This window comes from Drosophila elegans, unplaced genomic scaffold (assembly GCF_018152505.1).
Source record: "Drosophila elegans isolate 14027-0461.03 unplaced genomic scaffold, ASM1815250v1 contig_476, whole genome shotgun sequence".
In the NCBI taxonomy this organism is placed as follows: domain Eukaryota; kingdom Metazoa; phylum Arthropoda; class Insecta; order Diptera; family Drosophilidae; genus Drosophila; species Drosophila elegans.
In genome coordinates, this window is record NW_024545863.1 from 12,355,311 (window position 1) to 12,371,947 (window position 16,637).

Genomic DNA, 16,637 nt, shown 5'->3' on the forward strand with positions numbered 1-16,637 from the left:
ATTTTCTTCTCTATAATTTGTTAGACTACTGTTAGATTAAAACAACGAAAAAAACTAAAAAAGTATAGTGTACGATTAAATATAGAAAACTTATTTTGAATTAAATTGAGCATGACAGTTTTTGGAAATATATATATATATATATATATATATAAGGATATAAGGATGAAACAATACTAAGCTCACAGAAATTCTTAATGAATTTTAGCATTCCTTTTTCTTATTAATTATTAAATTCTTATAAGTTATACGCAAACCATTACAATACAACGTATGAGTGCTATGCAATTTTATTGCGTTAAAAAATATTACTTTTTATTAAAGCTATTTGAGCGGTAGTCTTGAACAGAGATGTTAAGATCGACGGTAATCAGTTTGATGTACAACAGAACAATAAGAAATTGAGAATAACAAGTAAAGCTGCGTTATAAATGCATTTACACATGGAAAAGACCATGCAAGGGTGTCTAATAGCCCAAATCCAACGGATTTAACGTGGGCACATGGCATGGCGACCTCCATCGACGGGCAGGCTGACGCCAGTGCTGAAGCTGGCCTCATCGCTGGCCAGGAAGGCAATGGCCGCAGCCACCTCGCTGACATCCCCGGGACGACCTAGGGCATGGGTGGACTTCGAGTGCTCCAGGAACTTCTCGTACGTCTCCGGATCCATGCCGCCGCGGGAATGCAGGTTGGTCACCGTCACGCCGGGGTTCACACAGTTGACCCGCACACCCTTGGAGGCCAGCTCCAAGGCCACGCAGCGGGTCAGCTGGTCCACGCCCATTTTGGATATGTTGTAGGCTAGGACGCCGGGAAAGGATCGTATGCCATTGACACTGGACACGTTCACGATGTTGCCCTTGGTCTTCACCAGCTCTGGAGTGGCCAGCATGGTCAGGTGATAGATCGCCCGCAGGTTGGTGTTCATCACCCGATCATATTGCTCCAGACTGGTGTTCTCGATGGTGCCCGTCTCGAGGATTCCGGCATTGTTGACCAGCACGTCCAGCCTGCCATACTTCTCCAGTGTCTCTGTCCAGATCCTCTGGGTGTCCGCCTCCTTGGCGATGTCGCCAACCATCAGAGCTGGCTGCGATTGTCCCACTTTGCTGCACTCATCGGCCACCTTCTTAAGATTCTCCACATTGCGTCCGTTCAGCGCCAGGCAAGCTCCATACTTGGCGAATTTAACGGCGGTGGCAGCGCCGATTCCGGAGCTCGCTCCCGTAATTAGAACAACTTTACCGGCGAAATTCATGGTGCAAAATTATGTAAGGGGATCTCAAGCCCTGGGCGCATCTTGCTGATTTTATTAGGGGTATTCCAGCCATACAATTTTTGTTGTAAAAAAAAGTTTAACTGATAACCTGATAATTTAAAATTTTTCTAAGGTAATTGAAAAATGATAAATACATATATTTAAAAATGATTTTGTTTTGAAATAATTGTTAATTTTTTACAAATATTACAATTTAAAAAATAGTATTAAAACAGATTTTTTAAAAAAATAATTAATCTTAATTAGATGTTGGTATTTTTTGGTATTTTTCAATCGGAACCACTAGGATTATTTCAACGGTCGAGGACGGTCTCACTAAAATGATCATGTAAACATCGAAATGCGTTACTTAAGGATTTGCAATCCATTGGTCCACCACCAAGTGCGGAACTCATCCACGCAAGCTGGCCGCCGGCGAGTGGTGGTCACGGGAAGTGGAGCGGTCACTCCGCTGGCCAACAATGGCGCGGATTCCTGGCGACGCATCCTGGCCGGTGAGTCGGCGATCTCCCGGCTGGGACCGGAGTTCAAGGGACTGCCCTGCCAGGTGGCGGCCCAAATTTCAAGAGATAACCTGCAGTTGGACCAACACCTGACCAAGTCGGACATCAAGCTGATGAGCCCAGCCACCCAGTTGGCTGTTCTGGCGGCGGAGGAGGCCCTGGCCGCCGGCAAGCTGAACCCCAAGGATCTGAGCGAGGAGCAGCGGGAGCGCTTTGGCGTCTGTGTGGGCATGGGCATGTTCGACCTGACGGAGGTCTATGGAGCCTGGAACCAGTTGCAGCGCGGCTACAATAGAGTTAGCCCCTTCTTTGTGCCCAGACTCCTGCCCAGCATGGCGTGTGGCCACATCAGCATGCGGCACGGTTTGAGAGGACCCAACCACTCGGTGTCCACAGCCTGCGCCACGGGAGCCCATGCGCTGGGCGATGCAATGCGGTTTATCCGCAACGGTGATGCGGATGTGATGCTGGCGGGAAGTGGCGAAGCCTGCATAGATCCCCTCTCCATTGCCGGATTTTGCCGGTTACGGGCTCTGAGCACTGCGTTCAACGACAATCCGGCGGTGGCCTCCAGACCCTTCGACAAGTCCCGGGATGGCTTTGTGATGGGGGAGGGAGCAGCTGTCCTTCTGCTGGAGGAACTGGAGCATGCTCGCGCCCGAGGAGCTCCCATCCTGGCCGAGATTCTGGGCTACGGATTGTCCGGCGATGCCTATCACATAACCTCGCCAAGCGAGGACGGGACAGGGGCAACATTGGCTATGAAGCGGGCAATTCGGGATGCTGGGATTGCTCCCGATAACATCACCTATGTGAATGCTCACGCGACCTCCACGCCCACTGGGGATCGCATCGAATCGCACGCCATAGGACGGGTGTTTGGCGACCACACGCCTCAGGTGAGGGTGTCCTCCACAAAGGGAGCCCATGGACACCTGCTGGGCTCCTCCGGCAATCTGGAAGCCCTTTTTGTGGTGCTCGCCTGTGCGGAGAACAAGCTGCCGCCATCCATCAACATAGAGCAACTGGATGTGGACGTCAATGTGGTCAGAGAAGCAACCGAATGGTCACCAGATCAAAAACGTCGCATTGCCCTCAAGAATTCCTTTGGTTTTGGAGGAACCAATGCCTCCCTCTGCATTGCCAGCTACGCGGAATAGGAGCTAAGAATTGTTAACTATTTTGTAAAGACCGTCGTAAATAAAATTGTCAAATGTTTGCATATTTTTAGGAAAAATGTTTAGTTTTAAAACTTTATTTGGAAAACTTTTTTCGGTTGCTTGTCTCGCCCGTCGTCGTCGTTTTCGTCAGTTTCTTGCTCTGTAAAAATGTTTATGCGTACTGTGTATGTTCCAATGCGCAATGTATGTACTGTTATATTGTATATCTGTATATAATATATATATATAGGTATATAATTATGTATATAGCTCTGTTTGATTTGCTTCTGTTGCTTGTCTCTCTGTTTGTTATTGCTGTTTTCGCTGCTTGAAGTCGCCGACTTTTGGTAGATTATGTTTAAAGTTTGGATGTTTTGTGAAAATAAATAAGAACAAACTAACAGTTGATTGCTGGTTAAACTTTCGAGCGGCTTTTGCTGTGGTCATGGGCCTGAATTTGACAATAGTTGCAGCATTCGATCCGTCCTCTTCGTTTGACTTAACTAACTGTTTTAATTTGAAGTGTTTTTATTTTACAAAATTGCTTAGATCGTAAAGTTAAAAGTATGTTGGCTTACAATCGAATCTTCTTCATAATCATTTAATTTTATTGGTTTTCTGTTTATGATCTGCTGGTTACCGCCTGCCCTGCTGCTCTACTTTTAGACATTCTTTGTTAGCTTCCACGCTGTCTTCCGTGTTATTCATACATTTTTAAATGTATATGCGGCTTAGATTCATACTAATTTATATGCGTAAATAATAATATGCTATATGTGGGTGTGTTGTGTGGGTTGTGTGTGTGTGTGTGTAGGGTGTAGGCGTGTGTGTGATAGCTCTTTAAGTGACCGAACTTTCGTTTGTTTACATAAATTATGAAAATACATTTTATTCGAATTTTAACGTTATATCTTTTACTGTACAATTTGTTTTCGAAGTTTCCGTTATTAGTTACAGCATAAATAATGGGTTTTCATTTATTTAATTTAGCTTGTCCACATTCATTAACAATATTAAATTTCTTCACTCCTCAATTTAAAGCATTCAAACAATTTTGAATATATCTTTCAGCTTTTTATATGCATATAATTCAAATCTGGACTGAAACGTATTTTAAAACTTACAGAGGCCTTTCAATTTCATAATTACGTATCTGGTTCTTAGCTAGGGTTAGGCTTAGGAAATTAAACGTGGAACTTTGAATCGCGTTTTGAAAGAGCGACAGAACATAGATCTCAAGAACTTACAAGCAAATGTTAAAAGAAAAATCAATTCAAATGCTTTGTATACTAAAGAAATAAAACGAACTTTTGAGTTTCATGCTTTGATGCCTACACTTTCACAGCGAAAGTGCAGTCAGTGTGTGTGTTTGCGTTCGGTGTATTGAGATTTTAAATTTAAAAAAAATATATATAAAATATTTATAAATATTTTGTTGTTCTCGCGTTCTGTTACTGTTACTGTTACTACAGACCCTTAACACTTATTATCTTACTATTTGTTTTTAAAAAGACATCTATTTAAGCGCTAATAAAGTGGTTTTGTGGTTGCTATCGGTTGCTGTTGTCATACAGTGATGCTGTAACTACACTGATCCTAAGTCGAATGCCTTGCCACACGTCGGTGTGCTTCTATGCTGCGGGGGGTATGTACATGGCAAGCCCGTTAAACCAGAGAATGCTCACTAGTTAAGCAGTGCATCCATGGTGTATGGAAATGGAGGATGTTGCTGCTCGAATCTGTTTGCTGAAGACGATAACAACTTGGTTGCAGATGCTGCTGATGTTGCTGATGTTGCTAATGTGTTTGCCGGCGATGGTCAGTCCAGTATGACAATTTGTGATTCAATGGGCCTGCTACTCGGCTCAGGTGCCGCAGGCTTGATGGGCAGTGTGCGCCATGGTTTGCGCGCCGCGCGGCGCAGATCTACGGCGGAGAGTATTTTTCGCGATTTTCTGTAAAAAAAAAAGGAATACAATTATTAGGACATTTATTATCGGGTTTCATGTTCAACGTAAAAACAAACATAAACTTGGCTTGCAAAATAGTAAAATATTGAAAACAAAATCGGTTCTTTTTTATTAAAATAATAAATTAAAATTACACACAAATGTTGCAAAAGTAGAAACAGAAAAAGCAGGTATTTTGTAACTTATTATTTCTCACTTGTGTGTGTCGTTGGCCCTAAAGTAAACATCGTCCGGAGCATCCATCCAACTGATGACTTGTTTGCGTCCATTGCCACCACGGGCCATCTGGGCAATCTTTTGTTTGCCATTAAGCTGAAAGACGAATATATTACAGTCAGTATTAACTAAGCCAGACAAAATCGAGGTTTTACTCACATGATGCCTGGAGAGCGGTTGTCCAGATGCCGCCATCATAGCCGCAAACTGTTCGGGACTGGGGCAATGCGAGGGCATGGGGTCCTTATTGGGACGCTTGGCAGGGGGTCCACTGGGAACTATAGTAACTGCAATGGAAGAACTCAATTAGTAAGAATAAAACAAGATGAACGCTGTCCTCCTATAACAAATGATGCATCTAAAACATATACGTTAGGTAAAACCTCATATGGATACATGCTAATGACGTTATGCACTCGGAAATAATGCTGATCAATAATCCTAGGGACGATTACGCTTGAATCTGTTACAACTGTCTAAATTCCTAAAATTCCTAAACAGCTATTTATTATATTTATGCTTGAGTTTGTAGTTCCTTCAGCGCCATTGTTATAAAAGTTGTATTTTTTCCCGCTGGCCACTTTAGCTTGAGTACAAAACATAAGTTTTTGACAACCTTCTAAATTAATAAGTTGCCTAATAACCCGCACAATAATCTTATATAATAAATAAATAAATTTTATGTATTTTATTTTTAAATATTACTGTAAGTCCATACTTTACGCAACGCAAGACGTTATTTTTTTGAAGAGACTCCGACCGACCGCCGCCACGGGATAAATAATAAACATAAAAAAAAATCAAACTCAAAATACTCTTCAAATGTAGGCATTTAACTTGAATATTTATTATCACCCAGAAAAAAGAAAAAAAAATATCAAAAATCTTGGAAACCATCCTGCCCTCTTAATAGCAGAGCATTTTTTCTGACAATCTTGCAATTTAATAACTGAGCAAATAAAATAACTCACAATATGTCCATTCAAATTCCTTGACAAACTTAAACTCTTGATTTACGATTTGAGTTTTGTGAGACAACGTGGAACCTACCTTCAGTGCCGTTCAGCTGCTGCTCCTCGTGCGCCCGCTTTCGTATCGTCGACGTGGCTTGCGTTGGAATTATGGTTAGCTCCTTATCAGCTGGAACGGCCACAACGTCGGGCGACTTGTTGGGCACCCGGTCGTACACTAAGCTGCCATCGGGTGCCTTTGGGGGTTTGGGGAACGAGACGACAAGCGGCAGCGGCATTTTGTCCTTGGGCGTCAGTATAAGCCATTCATGTGGTCCGCTGCCCGGCGCACCTAGACGGTTGGCAATTTTGGTGACACTGCCCCGATCCTTGGGCTTCAGCAAGAGCAGCTTTTTGATTTCCGCCTGCGATTTTCCACTAATACGATTCGTAACTGGTACATAAAATCGAACAAAGGTTAAAACGGCTAGCTCCAAATGTGAAATTCCATCAGACTTACATTCTTGTTTCACCAACAAGGCGTTGATGGCGTACGCACTCTGCCGCGCCGCCTTCTTCGGCTTAACGATGCTGCGGCAAATGGCGCGCGCCACACGGGTCATGGGATTGGTATGCAAGTAGAAGGCAGTGCGAGTCTTCATGATGGGCCGTGGCGATCCGGAGCTGATTGCGATGCCATGCGCTTGCGCATAGTGGCGGGCCAGGTGGGTCTTCAGTTTGAACTCCTTGCCGCAATTGACAATTGAACATCTGTAGAAAAGGCAAATCATCATAAGCACTGGTTACGCAATCAAAAACCTTGTAAGAGCAAATGAAAAGTGCAGATTTCGCTTGTACAAACTCGAAATTGAACTCAAATCAGTCCATTTCTTCTATTTAATTGTAAATATGATTAATAACAAGGATTGTTACAAAGCAATACAAATATGGTTTATAAAATATGTATATTTTTGTACAAAATTATACACTTTCTTTTTTTAAATGCAACCAGTGACAAGTAGTCAATAATAGAATTCAAATTTTATTCTGACAAAAAGCGTCAGATTTTTCCTAAACGATGTTTTTTAATGAGAAAAAATTAATTGAACAAAATAGCCAAAACCAAAAGGTTAACATTAAATTAAACAAACCCTCAAAACGAATTTCCCAAGAGCGAAATGTTTTAGAAACACATTTAGTTAAAGTTTCCGTTAAAGTAATTAACAAATTCAACAAATATTCAGTTTGATTTTTGTTAGTTTCAGGTCTAATCTTTTCCGGAGTGCACCTACCTGTGCAACTGACGATTGGTTAGATCACTGATTTTGTCGTCGTCGTTGAGGTCGACTACTGTCGTGGGCGTTGTGACTGGTCCTGATCCCGCTCCCGCTGACGTGGCTGTCGGCGTCGTCGCTGCAGCTGAAGCCTTCTTTTTGGCCTCACTGTCGCCGCCATCGCCCTTGGTCGCCGACTTCATACTGCCGTACTTCCGCCAGTACTCCCAGCAGGTCTGACACAAACGACACGTACTGTGCCCACTGTTAACCGAGTTCCACTGTGGGGGGATAAGAAACATGGATAAGATCGTCGTCAGCCAATGGTATTTTAACCCGTGGCTGTACCTGTGATGATTTTGTTGCGCCGCACGATTCGCAGGGTTTGCCATTGTTGGAGAGATCGGTGCTCCCATTTGTGGTTCCATTGTAAATCCCTCCGCTCGCCTTCACGGCAGCTCCATTGCCCTTGCCGTTGTTGTTGTATTGCGGTATGTAGACCTGCTTGAGCTTCAGTTCCGCCTCCACGGCCTTAACCCGCTTCTGTTGCACATACCGATCGGTGGTCTTCCACATATAGTAGTACTCGATGATTTGTTTTAGCGTTTTCCACGGCAGCTGTGATACAAATGTTCAAGAGGGAAGGTTTAAACTTGTTGAGCATTGAACAATTGAGATTGCTTAATGACATTAATTAAAGATATTCCCTTCACATCTTGACGAGGCAATCAATTGTGTCTAAGCACTTACGAAATCTTGTCGAATGTCATTAAAGTCTTTGCCATATTTGTCCAGCGCCTCTTCAAACAGATTCGCCTCCGATGCGCTCCAGTCCTCGATTTCATCGCGGCAGAGCACCGGCCCAGTGGAAGGAACTAGCGAGGACATGGCCTCATCAATCGAGTACTCGTGCTTGTGCAGAATGTTCATTGCGTGAAACTGTAATGGCACCAAAATGAATAAAGATCCCATTCGTTCATCCCATTATGGACATCCGAAGGACACTAACCAGGGTTATGTCCCTGCTGGCCGCCGCGGCGGACATATGTAGCGAGGGCTGCTTCACCGAACTGCTGCAATCGAGGGCGCGAGCAAACGTGCCAATGGAGCGCGAGACGACGAGGAACTGGTCGATCTTGCGGTCAGTCAGGCTGTGCTCCGGCGTCCACACCAGCGACTCCAGTTCCTCCAGCTTGCGTTCGTCCGTGGCGGTGTCCTTGAGCTTGGCGGGTATATCACATTGATAGCGACTGCCGACCCGGATCTCGCCCTTGTCAGCGAGCAGCGTCTTCTGATTCGGATCGAACACCAGACAGTAGAAGAATGTGTCCTGCGGATAGATATCAAACAAATTATAGTCGTACTCAAGCTTGGCTATGAGCAAGGGATACAAACTGATTTTGAAACAAAAGATAGCACACACTTTTTAAGGGTTACACTGATATAGCATTTTAGGATAGCTAAGAAAAACCGTTAGGTACGAAAGTGCAACAAATATTACTAACACCCTATTATCAAAATAAATTATTATTTATTATTATCTATTATCCTATTTCAAAATAAATATCCCTCCAGTAGGTGGCGCCAACAATTCTAATAGCGCAGCAAACCAAAAAGTCGAAAGCGCCATCTCTTGTGGACAACATACTTGAAAGCATATCTGACTGCTTACAGTGACGTCGCTGATTAAATTTGACTTTTTTTTCTAAAAAGCTATCACAGTGTAATCTATAAAATTTTTTTAATTTTTTCAAGAAAGTACTCTATAGAATCTTTCTAATTTTTTTAGGCAATCCCTATTTTCAACATAATTTAAAGATTTTTTGTTGGTTGGTTTATGTGGTGTTTTTGGAGGTGCTTAACAAAAATATACCCAACATGATTCTGATCAAATAAAGAGCGGAAATTAAATTAATTTAAATTAAAAAATTTTAAATTGTTTTAAAAAAACTTTTTTTGGGATTCAAAAATTGACTTTTTTGTAAGCCAAATTGACATTTTCTTACTTAGTATACTTAATACTAATTTCTATAACAGTTGTTCAATTAATTTATTGATGAGTTATTTGCTTTCACTGGATATTTTTGAAAGTGAGTAAACAATCAAAAAAGCGAAAAAAAAACCTACAACAGTGTTCCCATCAATAAACTTTGAAGTAATTTTTTTTCGGTCTAAAACTCTAAGATTTAGAGAACTCCGACCCATTTCTTAACCAGTTTGCATTCCAGCTAAGAACAACAACCGCCTGTCTGAGGCTGTTACCAACTCACGTCTTTATTGAGATAGCTCTGCAGGGACTCCGTCTCGTTGAGCAGCGTCACCGAGCACTTGCCTCGGATCTGTGTGGCGGGTATCGACTCGACTTGGCGTGACAGGAACAGCTCGCGTTGCTTGATCTGGTAGCGCTGCTTGCTGGTTAGCGCCTCGCCCTTCTCCGCATCGCCTCCTGTTCCCCCAGCGCCACCTGCTCCTCCTCCTGCATTGGCAGTGCTGCCACTGTTGTTGTTGGCGCTGCCGCTGCTGTTGCTGCCAGAATTGGCGGTAGCTGAGCCTGCGCCGCCAGACGCTTGCGTCGGACTGGTTCGCTCCTCATCCAAGGCAGCTAAAAGGACAAATGCAATACGTTGAGTACGTCGAACCGTTGTGTTATTTTTAAACGGCCCATATATTCTGGTTTTCACTGAGTTATTAAAATTTGGCTCATCAAAAATGCAAATTTGTTTAGAGCATTTAAAACAAATTATACAAAAGTAAAATTTATACAATGTATAAAAACATTTACGTATGTTTTGATATTTGAGAATTATTATTATTGGATTTAAAAGTTTCAAATTATACAATATAAACCAGAATAAGGCTTAGCTAAGATAGTCAATCTACACAACAGAAATAACTAAGGGAGCTCTACTCTTTAAACATAAAACAAAAAGATGAGGTTTTAAGGAAGTTCGGGTGTAGGGATCGATATTTAAATAGAATGTCATTCCCAATGGAGTTTGAGCTACAGGACTACGGAAGTTGCATATAGTATTGGAATAATCATCTGGTGGTGGTACCTATTGAGGGATCAAGGACAGCCTGGGCCGCCTGCTCCTCGCCGACGGGTGTGCGGAGCCAGGTCTTCTTAAGCTTGGTCGCCAGCGGTGAGTCCTCGGCGGTGGCCACTGGTGAGTTGCGTTATTTTAGTATTTCGATGGTTCGTATTATGATTTAGTGCGATTAGGGAAATACGTTTATTTACAATGTTCATGTTTGCGAGCATAAGAAGTAATTTTAAACAATAAATAAATTAACATGATAGCTGTAAATGAGATCAGGTACGAAAAGGAATTTGCAAAGAGTAGTTGTCGTTGGGGAAAAACAATGCACTAAAACCAATATTTGCATGTAAAATCAGAGTTCAAAGGAAGAGAACTTCACAATAAAACCAAACTGTTTAGTGCCGATACGGAGATGTTGTGCCATTTTATAGAATCTTTCGAACGAATTCAAACGGAAATTCAATCTGTTTTAGATGCTAACAGAGAATTCGTGTCCATGGACACAAATATTTTCCAAAACAAACTGAAGAATATGGACATTTTTTCTGTCAGTATTTTGGACTAGAAGAAGACCAATTGAATTTTATTTTGCAAAACACGACTGCGTTTGAACATAGGGCTAAATATGATGTTGTTAAAGCAAATCGCGTTACAATTTACATTAATATATACACAGCTTACGAAGCCTTTAGTCTACAATTCCTCAAAGATTTTAAAATACAATATGTAATGATACCAAAAATGAATAAGTCACCTCAATAAATGATCCCTTTCAAATATACTCAATTATTAGTTGTTGTTTTTTTTTAATGTTCATTATATCGTACAAACAATGCTGGAAATGTAATGATAATAAAATATTCTGACGACTTTTCGTTGGAGGGATGACGCTTAGTAAGTGATTTGATTTCATTTGATTGATTTTACACATATCCTTACGCACACCATTTTATGTAGTATATTTTTAGTATACATCAAGAAAGAAAGCAAACTTCGGCCAGCCGAAGTTCGTATACCCTTTAAATATTATTGAAATTTTGATTTAACAACATTGAAGGTATGATGATTTTTAGTTCAATTATGTTATTAGACTGTGGTCCGATTTTAATAAAATTAAAAGCGTAATTCTAAACTTTCAAATTATAAATATGTCGAACAGAAATTTTTAAAAAATTAACAAATAGAAAAGTTAAATTTGTTTACTAGATTTTGGAAATCATCTGTTAAGAAGAATGCAAAGAAATAAATCCATTCCGGCTTAAAAATATATTGTTACATATTAAGCTCTTGTAGGTAATTTTAAATCATTAGATTTATGTAGCACCAACATTTATTATAATAGTTTGTAGAGCTGAAGTAGTAGGTCTTATCTCAAAGCAAGAAAAAATTTGCCCTAAAAAACAAATCACTTTACCTTTGTAAAATCAGTTCGGCAGTCTTGATTTATATAACTTCATAAAGTCATCGGTTTTCACTCACTTCACAAGTCGATCGGGAAAAATAACAATTTTCTAGAATTTTGTGTGTGAAAATTTTGCTTGATATACAAATCAAATCGACCCGGTTTAATGTAATGTTGTATTTCAAGCAAACGGCCTGTTTTTCCACTAATCATGACGTAAGTTACACATGCTTTGAACGTCTAATGCAAGACTCTGTTGCCACGTCGATGGATTCAATGGTGAGCCTCTGTAATTCGACTTCAATGCAGGACTGTCCACTGTCAGCGGACTCCAGCATTGGAGATAACTCCTCTGAGTAAGATAGCGAAACCGATGAGGAAGTTGTCCAGAATAAATCTGGCAATGCCAAGATGGACTGCCCTTGGCAAGATGCCGACCAGTGTTCAGGCGACATGGTGAGGACCAGTTTTTTAGAGTTGTCATTGAGTGACGAAACCATCGAAGTGGAAATCGTACCAATGGACTCAGACGAGGAGTCGTCCTTGGCGAAGACGAAGATTGAGCCAATCATGCCGAAAGATAATAAATGCGACGTACGGACAGACGGACATGGCTAGATCGACTCTCCTAGTGATGCTGATCAAGAATATATATATGTACCTTATAGCGTTGGAGAAGTTTCCTACACTGCGTTGCAAACTTCTGACTGTAATTTTAATACTCCTGTAGTCTTTATACACCTTTTATGAATATAAAGCTTCTAACAACAATATTTATTATAACAGTTATTACTTATTCTAATTTTGTAATATTTAAGTGCCATTTGGCATTACGATTTCAAATTGTTTTTGAACGTTGTTTAAAACTACATGTTTATGCATGAATACACACATACATACGTGCATAAATAGTGTTATATTTAAAAATCCGTAATTGAAAATATTTTAAATATCTTCTGCTATTTTCAAATGTTAAATTATGACGCAACTGCAAACCGTCCGTTATCTATAAATGAAAGCTTTCGTGGAATTTGTGGGTAGCAAAATTCTCCTGTTGCCCTCATGATTTTCCTAGAAGTTCGCTGGGCTGATTAAAAAATGTACGTTTCGCATTTCGCAAGGGGGCGAAATGTGAGGAGGCTGGGGAGGACAAACCAACCTTCCCAGAGGACTAAGGGCGTGGGTGCATCGCCGGAGTCACAGAAAAGAGCCGAGGCAGCGTAGGTGTTTTTGTGTATTTGTATTTTGGGTTTGTTCGGAAGACGAAGTGAGACCATCCGAAAGAGGACGAAGGGTGGTGGAGGGTGAAGGCTTGAGCGTGGGTGGTTATTTGGTGGCCATAGATAGGACACACAAGTGGGTGGGTGGGCAACTGTCGGATTTGTTTGCCTTTCGAGCATTCCTGTTTTTTGTATACTCTGCCCGCTCCCCTAAAGAGTTCAAGGCCTGCTATTGACATTGTGATTAGCACCTAGACCTTCACACCACGCAGCGTGTGGGGAGTAATTTAAACAGCAGAGTTACGGACAATCAGTATGTTTTTTCATTATTTAAATTAAATAAACGGTACTAAAAACATTAAAAAAAATTGGTGTTTTGTCAAAAAGAAACTATTACAATTCAGTTTAATAATACAGTTTTCTATTACGTTTACGTAATCATGTAATTATTTACCATTTGTTTTATTTGTATATGAAAAGAACAAATACTTTTCCCGTTTTCCGCGTTTTTTAAAAAATCTATTTAACACAATAAAAATTATTCATATTGTTTTTAAACACAAACCGTAAAGAGTATCTGCGCTTTAGCATACGTAAGCTTACTTTGTTGGGACTGTTGTTGCAATATATTCCAAGTTTCGGGGTTGGAATCGAGACACACTTAGTCTTTAAATTTAGACTTTTTGCGCTAATTTTCGCTAATTTCTAATGCCTGATTAGCAAGTGGGCTGCGAAAAGGCGGCGCATGCATCTAAAAACGCGCTCGTGGAACGTCCACAAAAAAAAAAACAAAATAAACAAAAGGAGATGACAGCGGTCCGATGATGTTCAGGCCAAAAGGGGTTGCGTTAATGGGCATTGTTAGCGCATGCCGGGGGTTTTTAGAGAGTGCAGGGGTTGGGTGATACGCCGGGGTCAGCCCCACGGAAAACGCATTTTCGTCGGGGTCACGTATCGAATTCGAGTGGGTGGCCAAAGCCAAAAATTCAACCCAATTGGGTACTTTTTTTTGTTTATTTTTTGGTGGGAGGCAGTGGGAGTGGTTGAAGGCGCTGTGTGTATGTATACACGAATGCAAAGCGCGCCTCTCTGCGTGTGCCACATTGCCATAGCTCCACACTCCACTCCACTCCACTCCACTCCACTCCACTCAATCCCCTCTAGATCCCACCTTCTGACTTGAACATTTTCGTGCACATAGAGCAGTACAGTGTCAGTTGGTTCGGGTGTGTGTGGCAGCTTTTCAGAGGTAGACAGCAGGTCTACCTACAGCCGAAGCAAGAGTATCACATTCACATTGACGCCGGCGCCGCCTAGCAGCAACCAAAAGTAGCAACAACCACATCATGGGTACAGTGCAGCTCAGCTCATTACAGTCGAACATCATTAGCGCAAACTTTTGCGGGTTTAATAACTATCGGTGACACAATAATACAGAATTGGCTTCTAAATCTTAAACTTTCTTGTTCCTTGTTTACAATTAAAGCCTATTTTAATACGGCATAAGAAACATACATATCCATTTTTAATAATAATAATGCAAAGAGGTTCAAAAGACCGCAATACACATATTTCTGGTTTGGAAACAATCTTTGGAATCCAAACTAACAGATTTGCGTCTGTAATGAGGCTATTATAACGTAAATGTCCCTACAACTTGCATTTTGTGCACAATATGTGGTTATGGTTCCACTTATGGAGGTTCCACTGCCTATTTATATGGATGCGACGGATGCTGGACGAAATCCGTTTTCGCTCCGCCTTTACAGTTGCTGTCATTGCGGTTCTTGTTGCTCTGGATGTTTGACTAGGGTTGTGGGGTGGGTGGGTTCGGAGGGCGGCTTGGTTTTTCACATGCCTTGACACATTGCACACAGAACCCTCTTCTGGGTTTTTTTGGTGCTTTGTGGTGGAAATGTGCTTAGCAGATCTGCTCGTCAGGTTTTAACTTTTAACTTGTTTGAAGGCCACGACAACGACAACGACTCTTCGCAACATAACCTCACTTTGTTGACAAAAAAAATATACATACTTAAGGCTAACACAAGATATCAAGCGGTTTTTAGAGGGGCTATACTCACGTTGATGTTTGTCGGCCAGCTGCACGAGCGGATTGGGTAGATCCCGGCGACGGTAGAAGCACATGACCTTCGCCTCCACATTGCCGGTTTGGTTTTTGTTAAGCTCCTCGATGCGTCGTATTAAGTAGGGACTATTCGGCGTAGTAGCCTCAACGTAAACATAGTCTGAAAAATTGAGAATTTAAGGTGGATGGCGTGAGAGGGGGAAACTCCATTCATACGTCACAGGTACACGCACACACACATACATGGGCCTCATAATTGCGACCACCAACACTAGCAGAAGCCCAATTAAATACAAATGGGGCTATCCATCCATAAACTACAACAACTGCAGCGGAACCTGTCGTTGACCATTACAGAAACATAAAAATCGTACATATAACGTGTGCATTTCTGTTACGTTTTGGGATGCAGAAAGATAGAAGATAGATAGAGAGAGAGATGAAAAAGAAAGTGTGGAAGCAGCGAGAAAGCATAGTCAAAGCTATGTGTCTGTGTGCGTGGCCATTAAAAATGGCAAACAAAAAGCGATGATGGAGACAAAAAGTTCTCAGCCATAAAGCAGATAATTCGCCAAGAATATGCCATTATTATTTATTTTGATTCTGTTAATTGAACGCTCGCGTATCTCAGTTCATTTGCATTTCGAAAGAACACAAACACACTCGCACTTGCATACACGAAAAGCAGGTGAAGACAACACAATAACGTCATCGCTGAAGTGCGAGCGGGATGGCTGTCAAAAAAGTGCGTAAGAACCGAAGTGTGAGACTGGGGGAGGGGAAAAGATGCTCAAAAGCTCATTAGCATAAGAAAACACAACAAAGCGGGTGGGCTCACTCGAAAATGAGATACACTTTCTCACTCACACAAACAGACGGATCTGGAGATCACAATTCGGCAAAATGCAAATGCAATTTCGTTTCCCAGCCCTACACAGGCAAGGCAAAAGCTAATGCTTATCGGTTGGAACACGTCAAAAACACTTGCTGCAGCTCCGACACGAAAGTAGACCCCCTCCCCCACAAATTATAAAAAAAATAGAAAAAAGTTTTCCCTTCCGGCAGAACTTTTAAGAGATTGATAACACACACACACACACGTGCACGTGTATGAGAGACTCCCACTCAAGGGTTTTCGGCAATTATAATGCACTTTCATTATTTCATTGGAGAGCCTCCTCAGACACAACACACACGCACAATCGCAAACACACACGCACACTGCGAGACGGCGGCGCCGATAACGAAAGATGATAGAAAAGCGAGTACGGGAAAATTTTTCTCACCTCCGACTCGATACATATTTGTGGCCATTTTCACTACGCTTCCGCACCAAAACTTTCACATGTAAAACACTCGGCACACGCTTAGCACTGTTTTTCAATAGTTCTGTTTCAAATTAGCGCACATTTATTAGCTGAAAAGTCGAGTTGTTATGATTGCATTTTTCACATAAGAAGACGCGTTTTTTTCGTCGCCATCTTAGAAACAACTCAACTCTAAAAAATACACGCACACACACACAACGCCGAG

General features: G+C 41.6%; 3 protein-coding genes across 4 annotated transcripts; 1 reads left to right on the forward strand and 2 right to left on the reverse strand.

The window, feature by feature from the left end:
• Positions 1 to 272: 272 nt before the first annotated feature.
• Positions 273 to 1,320, reverse strand: LOC108148292 (uncharacterized oxidoreductase TM_0325). Its single transcript, XM_017275262.2, has one exon. It carries the CDS (start codon positions 1,259 to 1,261, stop codon positions 491 to 493), a length of 771 nt encoding a protein of 256 aa, XP_017130751.1. The 5' UTR covers positions 1,262 to 1,320; the 3' UTR covers positions 273 to 490.
• Positions 1,321 to 1,588: 268 nt separating this feature from the next.
• Positions 1,589 to 3,022, forward strand: LOC108148291 (3-oxoacyl-[acyl-carrier-protein] synthase, mitochondrial). Its single transcript, XM_017275260.2, has one exon. The coding sequence runs from the start codon at positions 1,623 to 1,625 to the stop codon at positions 2,943 to 2,945; it is 1,323 nt and encodes a 440-aa protein (XP_017130749.2). The 5' UTR covers positions 1,589 to 1,622; the 3' UTR covers positions 2,946 to 3,022.
• A 433-nt stretch (positions 3,023 to 3,455) lies between these two features.
• Positions 3,456 to 16,615, reverse strand: LOC108148290 (metastasis-associated protein MTA3). Of its 2 annotated transcripts, XM_017275258.2 has the most exons (13): positions 16,391 to 16,615; positions 15,100 to 15,264; positions 10,412 to 10,519; positions 9,626 to 9,957; positions 8,365 to 8,685; positions 8,106 to 8,294; positions 7,704 to 7,973; positions 7,374 to 7,636; positions 6,602 to 6,852; positions 6,182 to 6,535; positions 5,291 to 5,418; positions 5,112 to 5,227; positions 3,456 to 4,900 (listed from the first exon to the last, which is right to left on the reverse strand). In XM_017275258.2, the coding sequence occupies exons 1-13, from the start codon at positions 16,416 to 16,418 to the stop codon at positions 4,765 to 4,767; spliced, it is 2,661 nt and encodes an 886-aa protein (XP_017130747.1). In that variant the 5' UTR covers positions 16,419 to 16,615; the 3' UTR covers positions 3,456 to 4,764. The 2 variants fall into 2 exon arrangements, with proteins under 2 accessions (XP_017130747.1, XP_017130748.1); XM_017275259.2 differs by lacking the exon at positions 10,412 to 10,519.
• Positions 16,616 to 16,637: the final 22 nt, after the last annotated feature.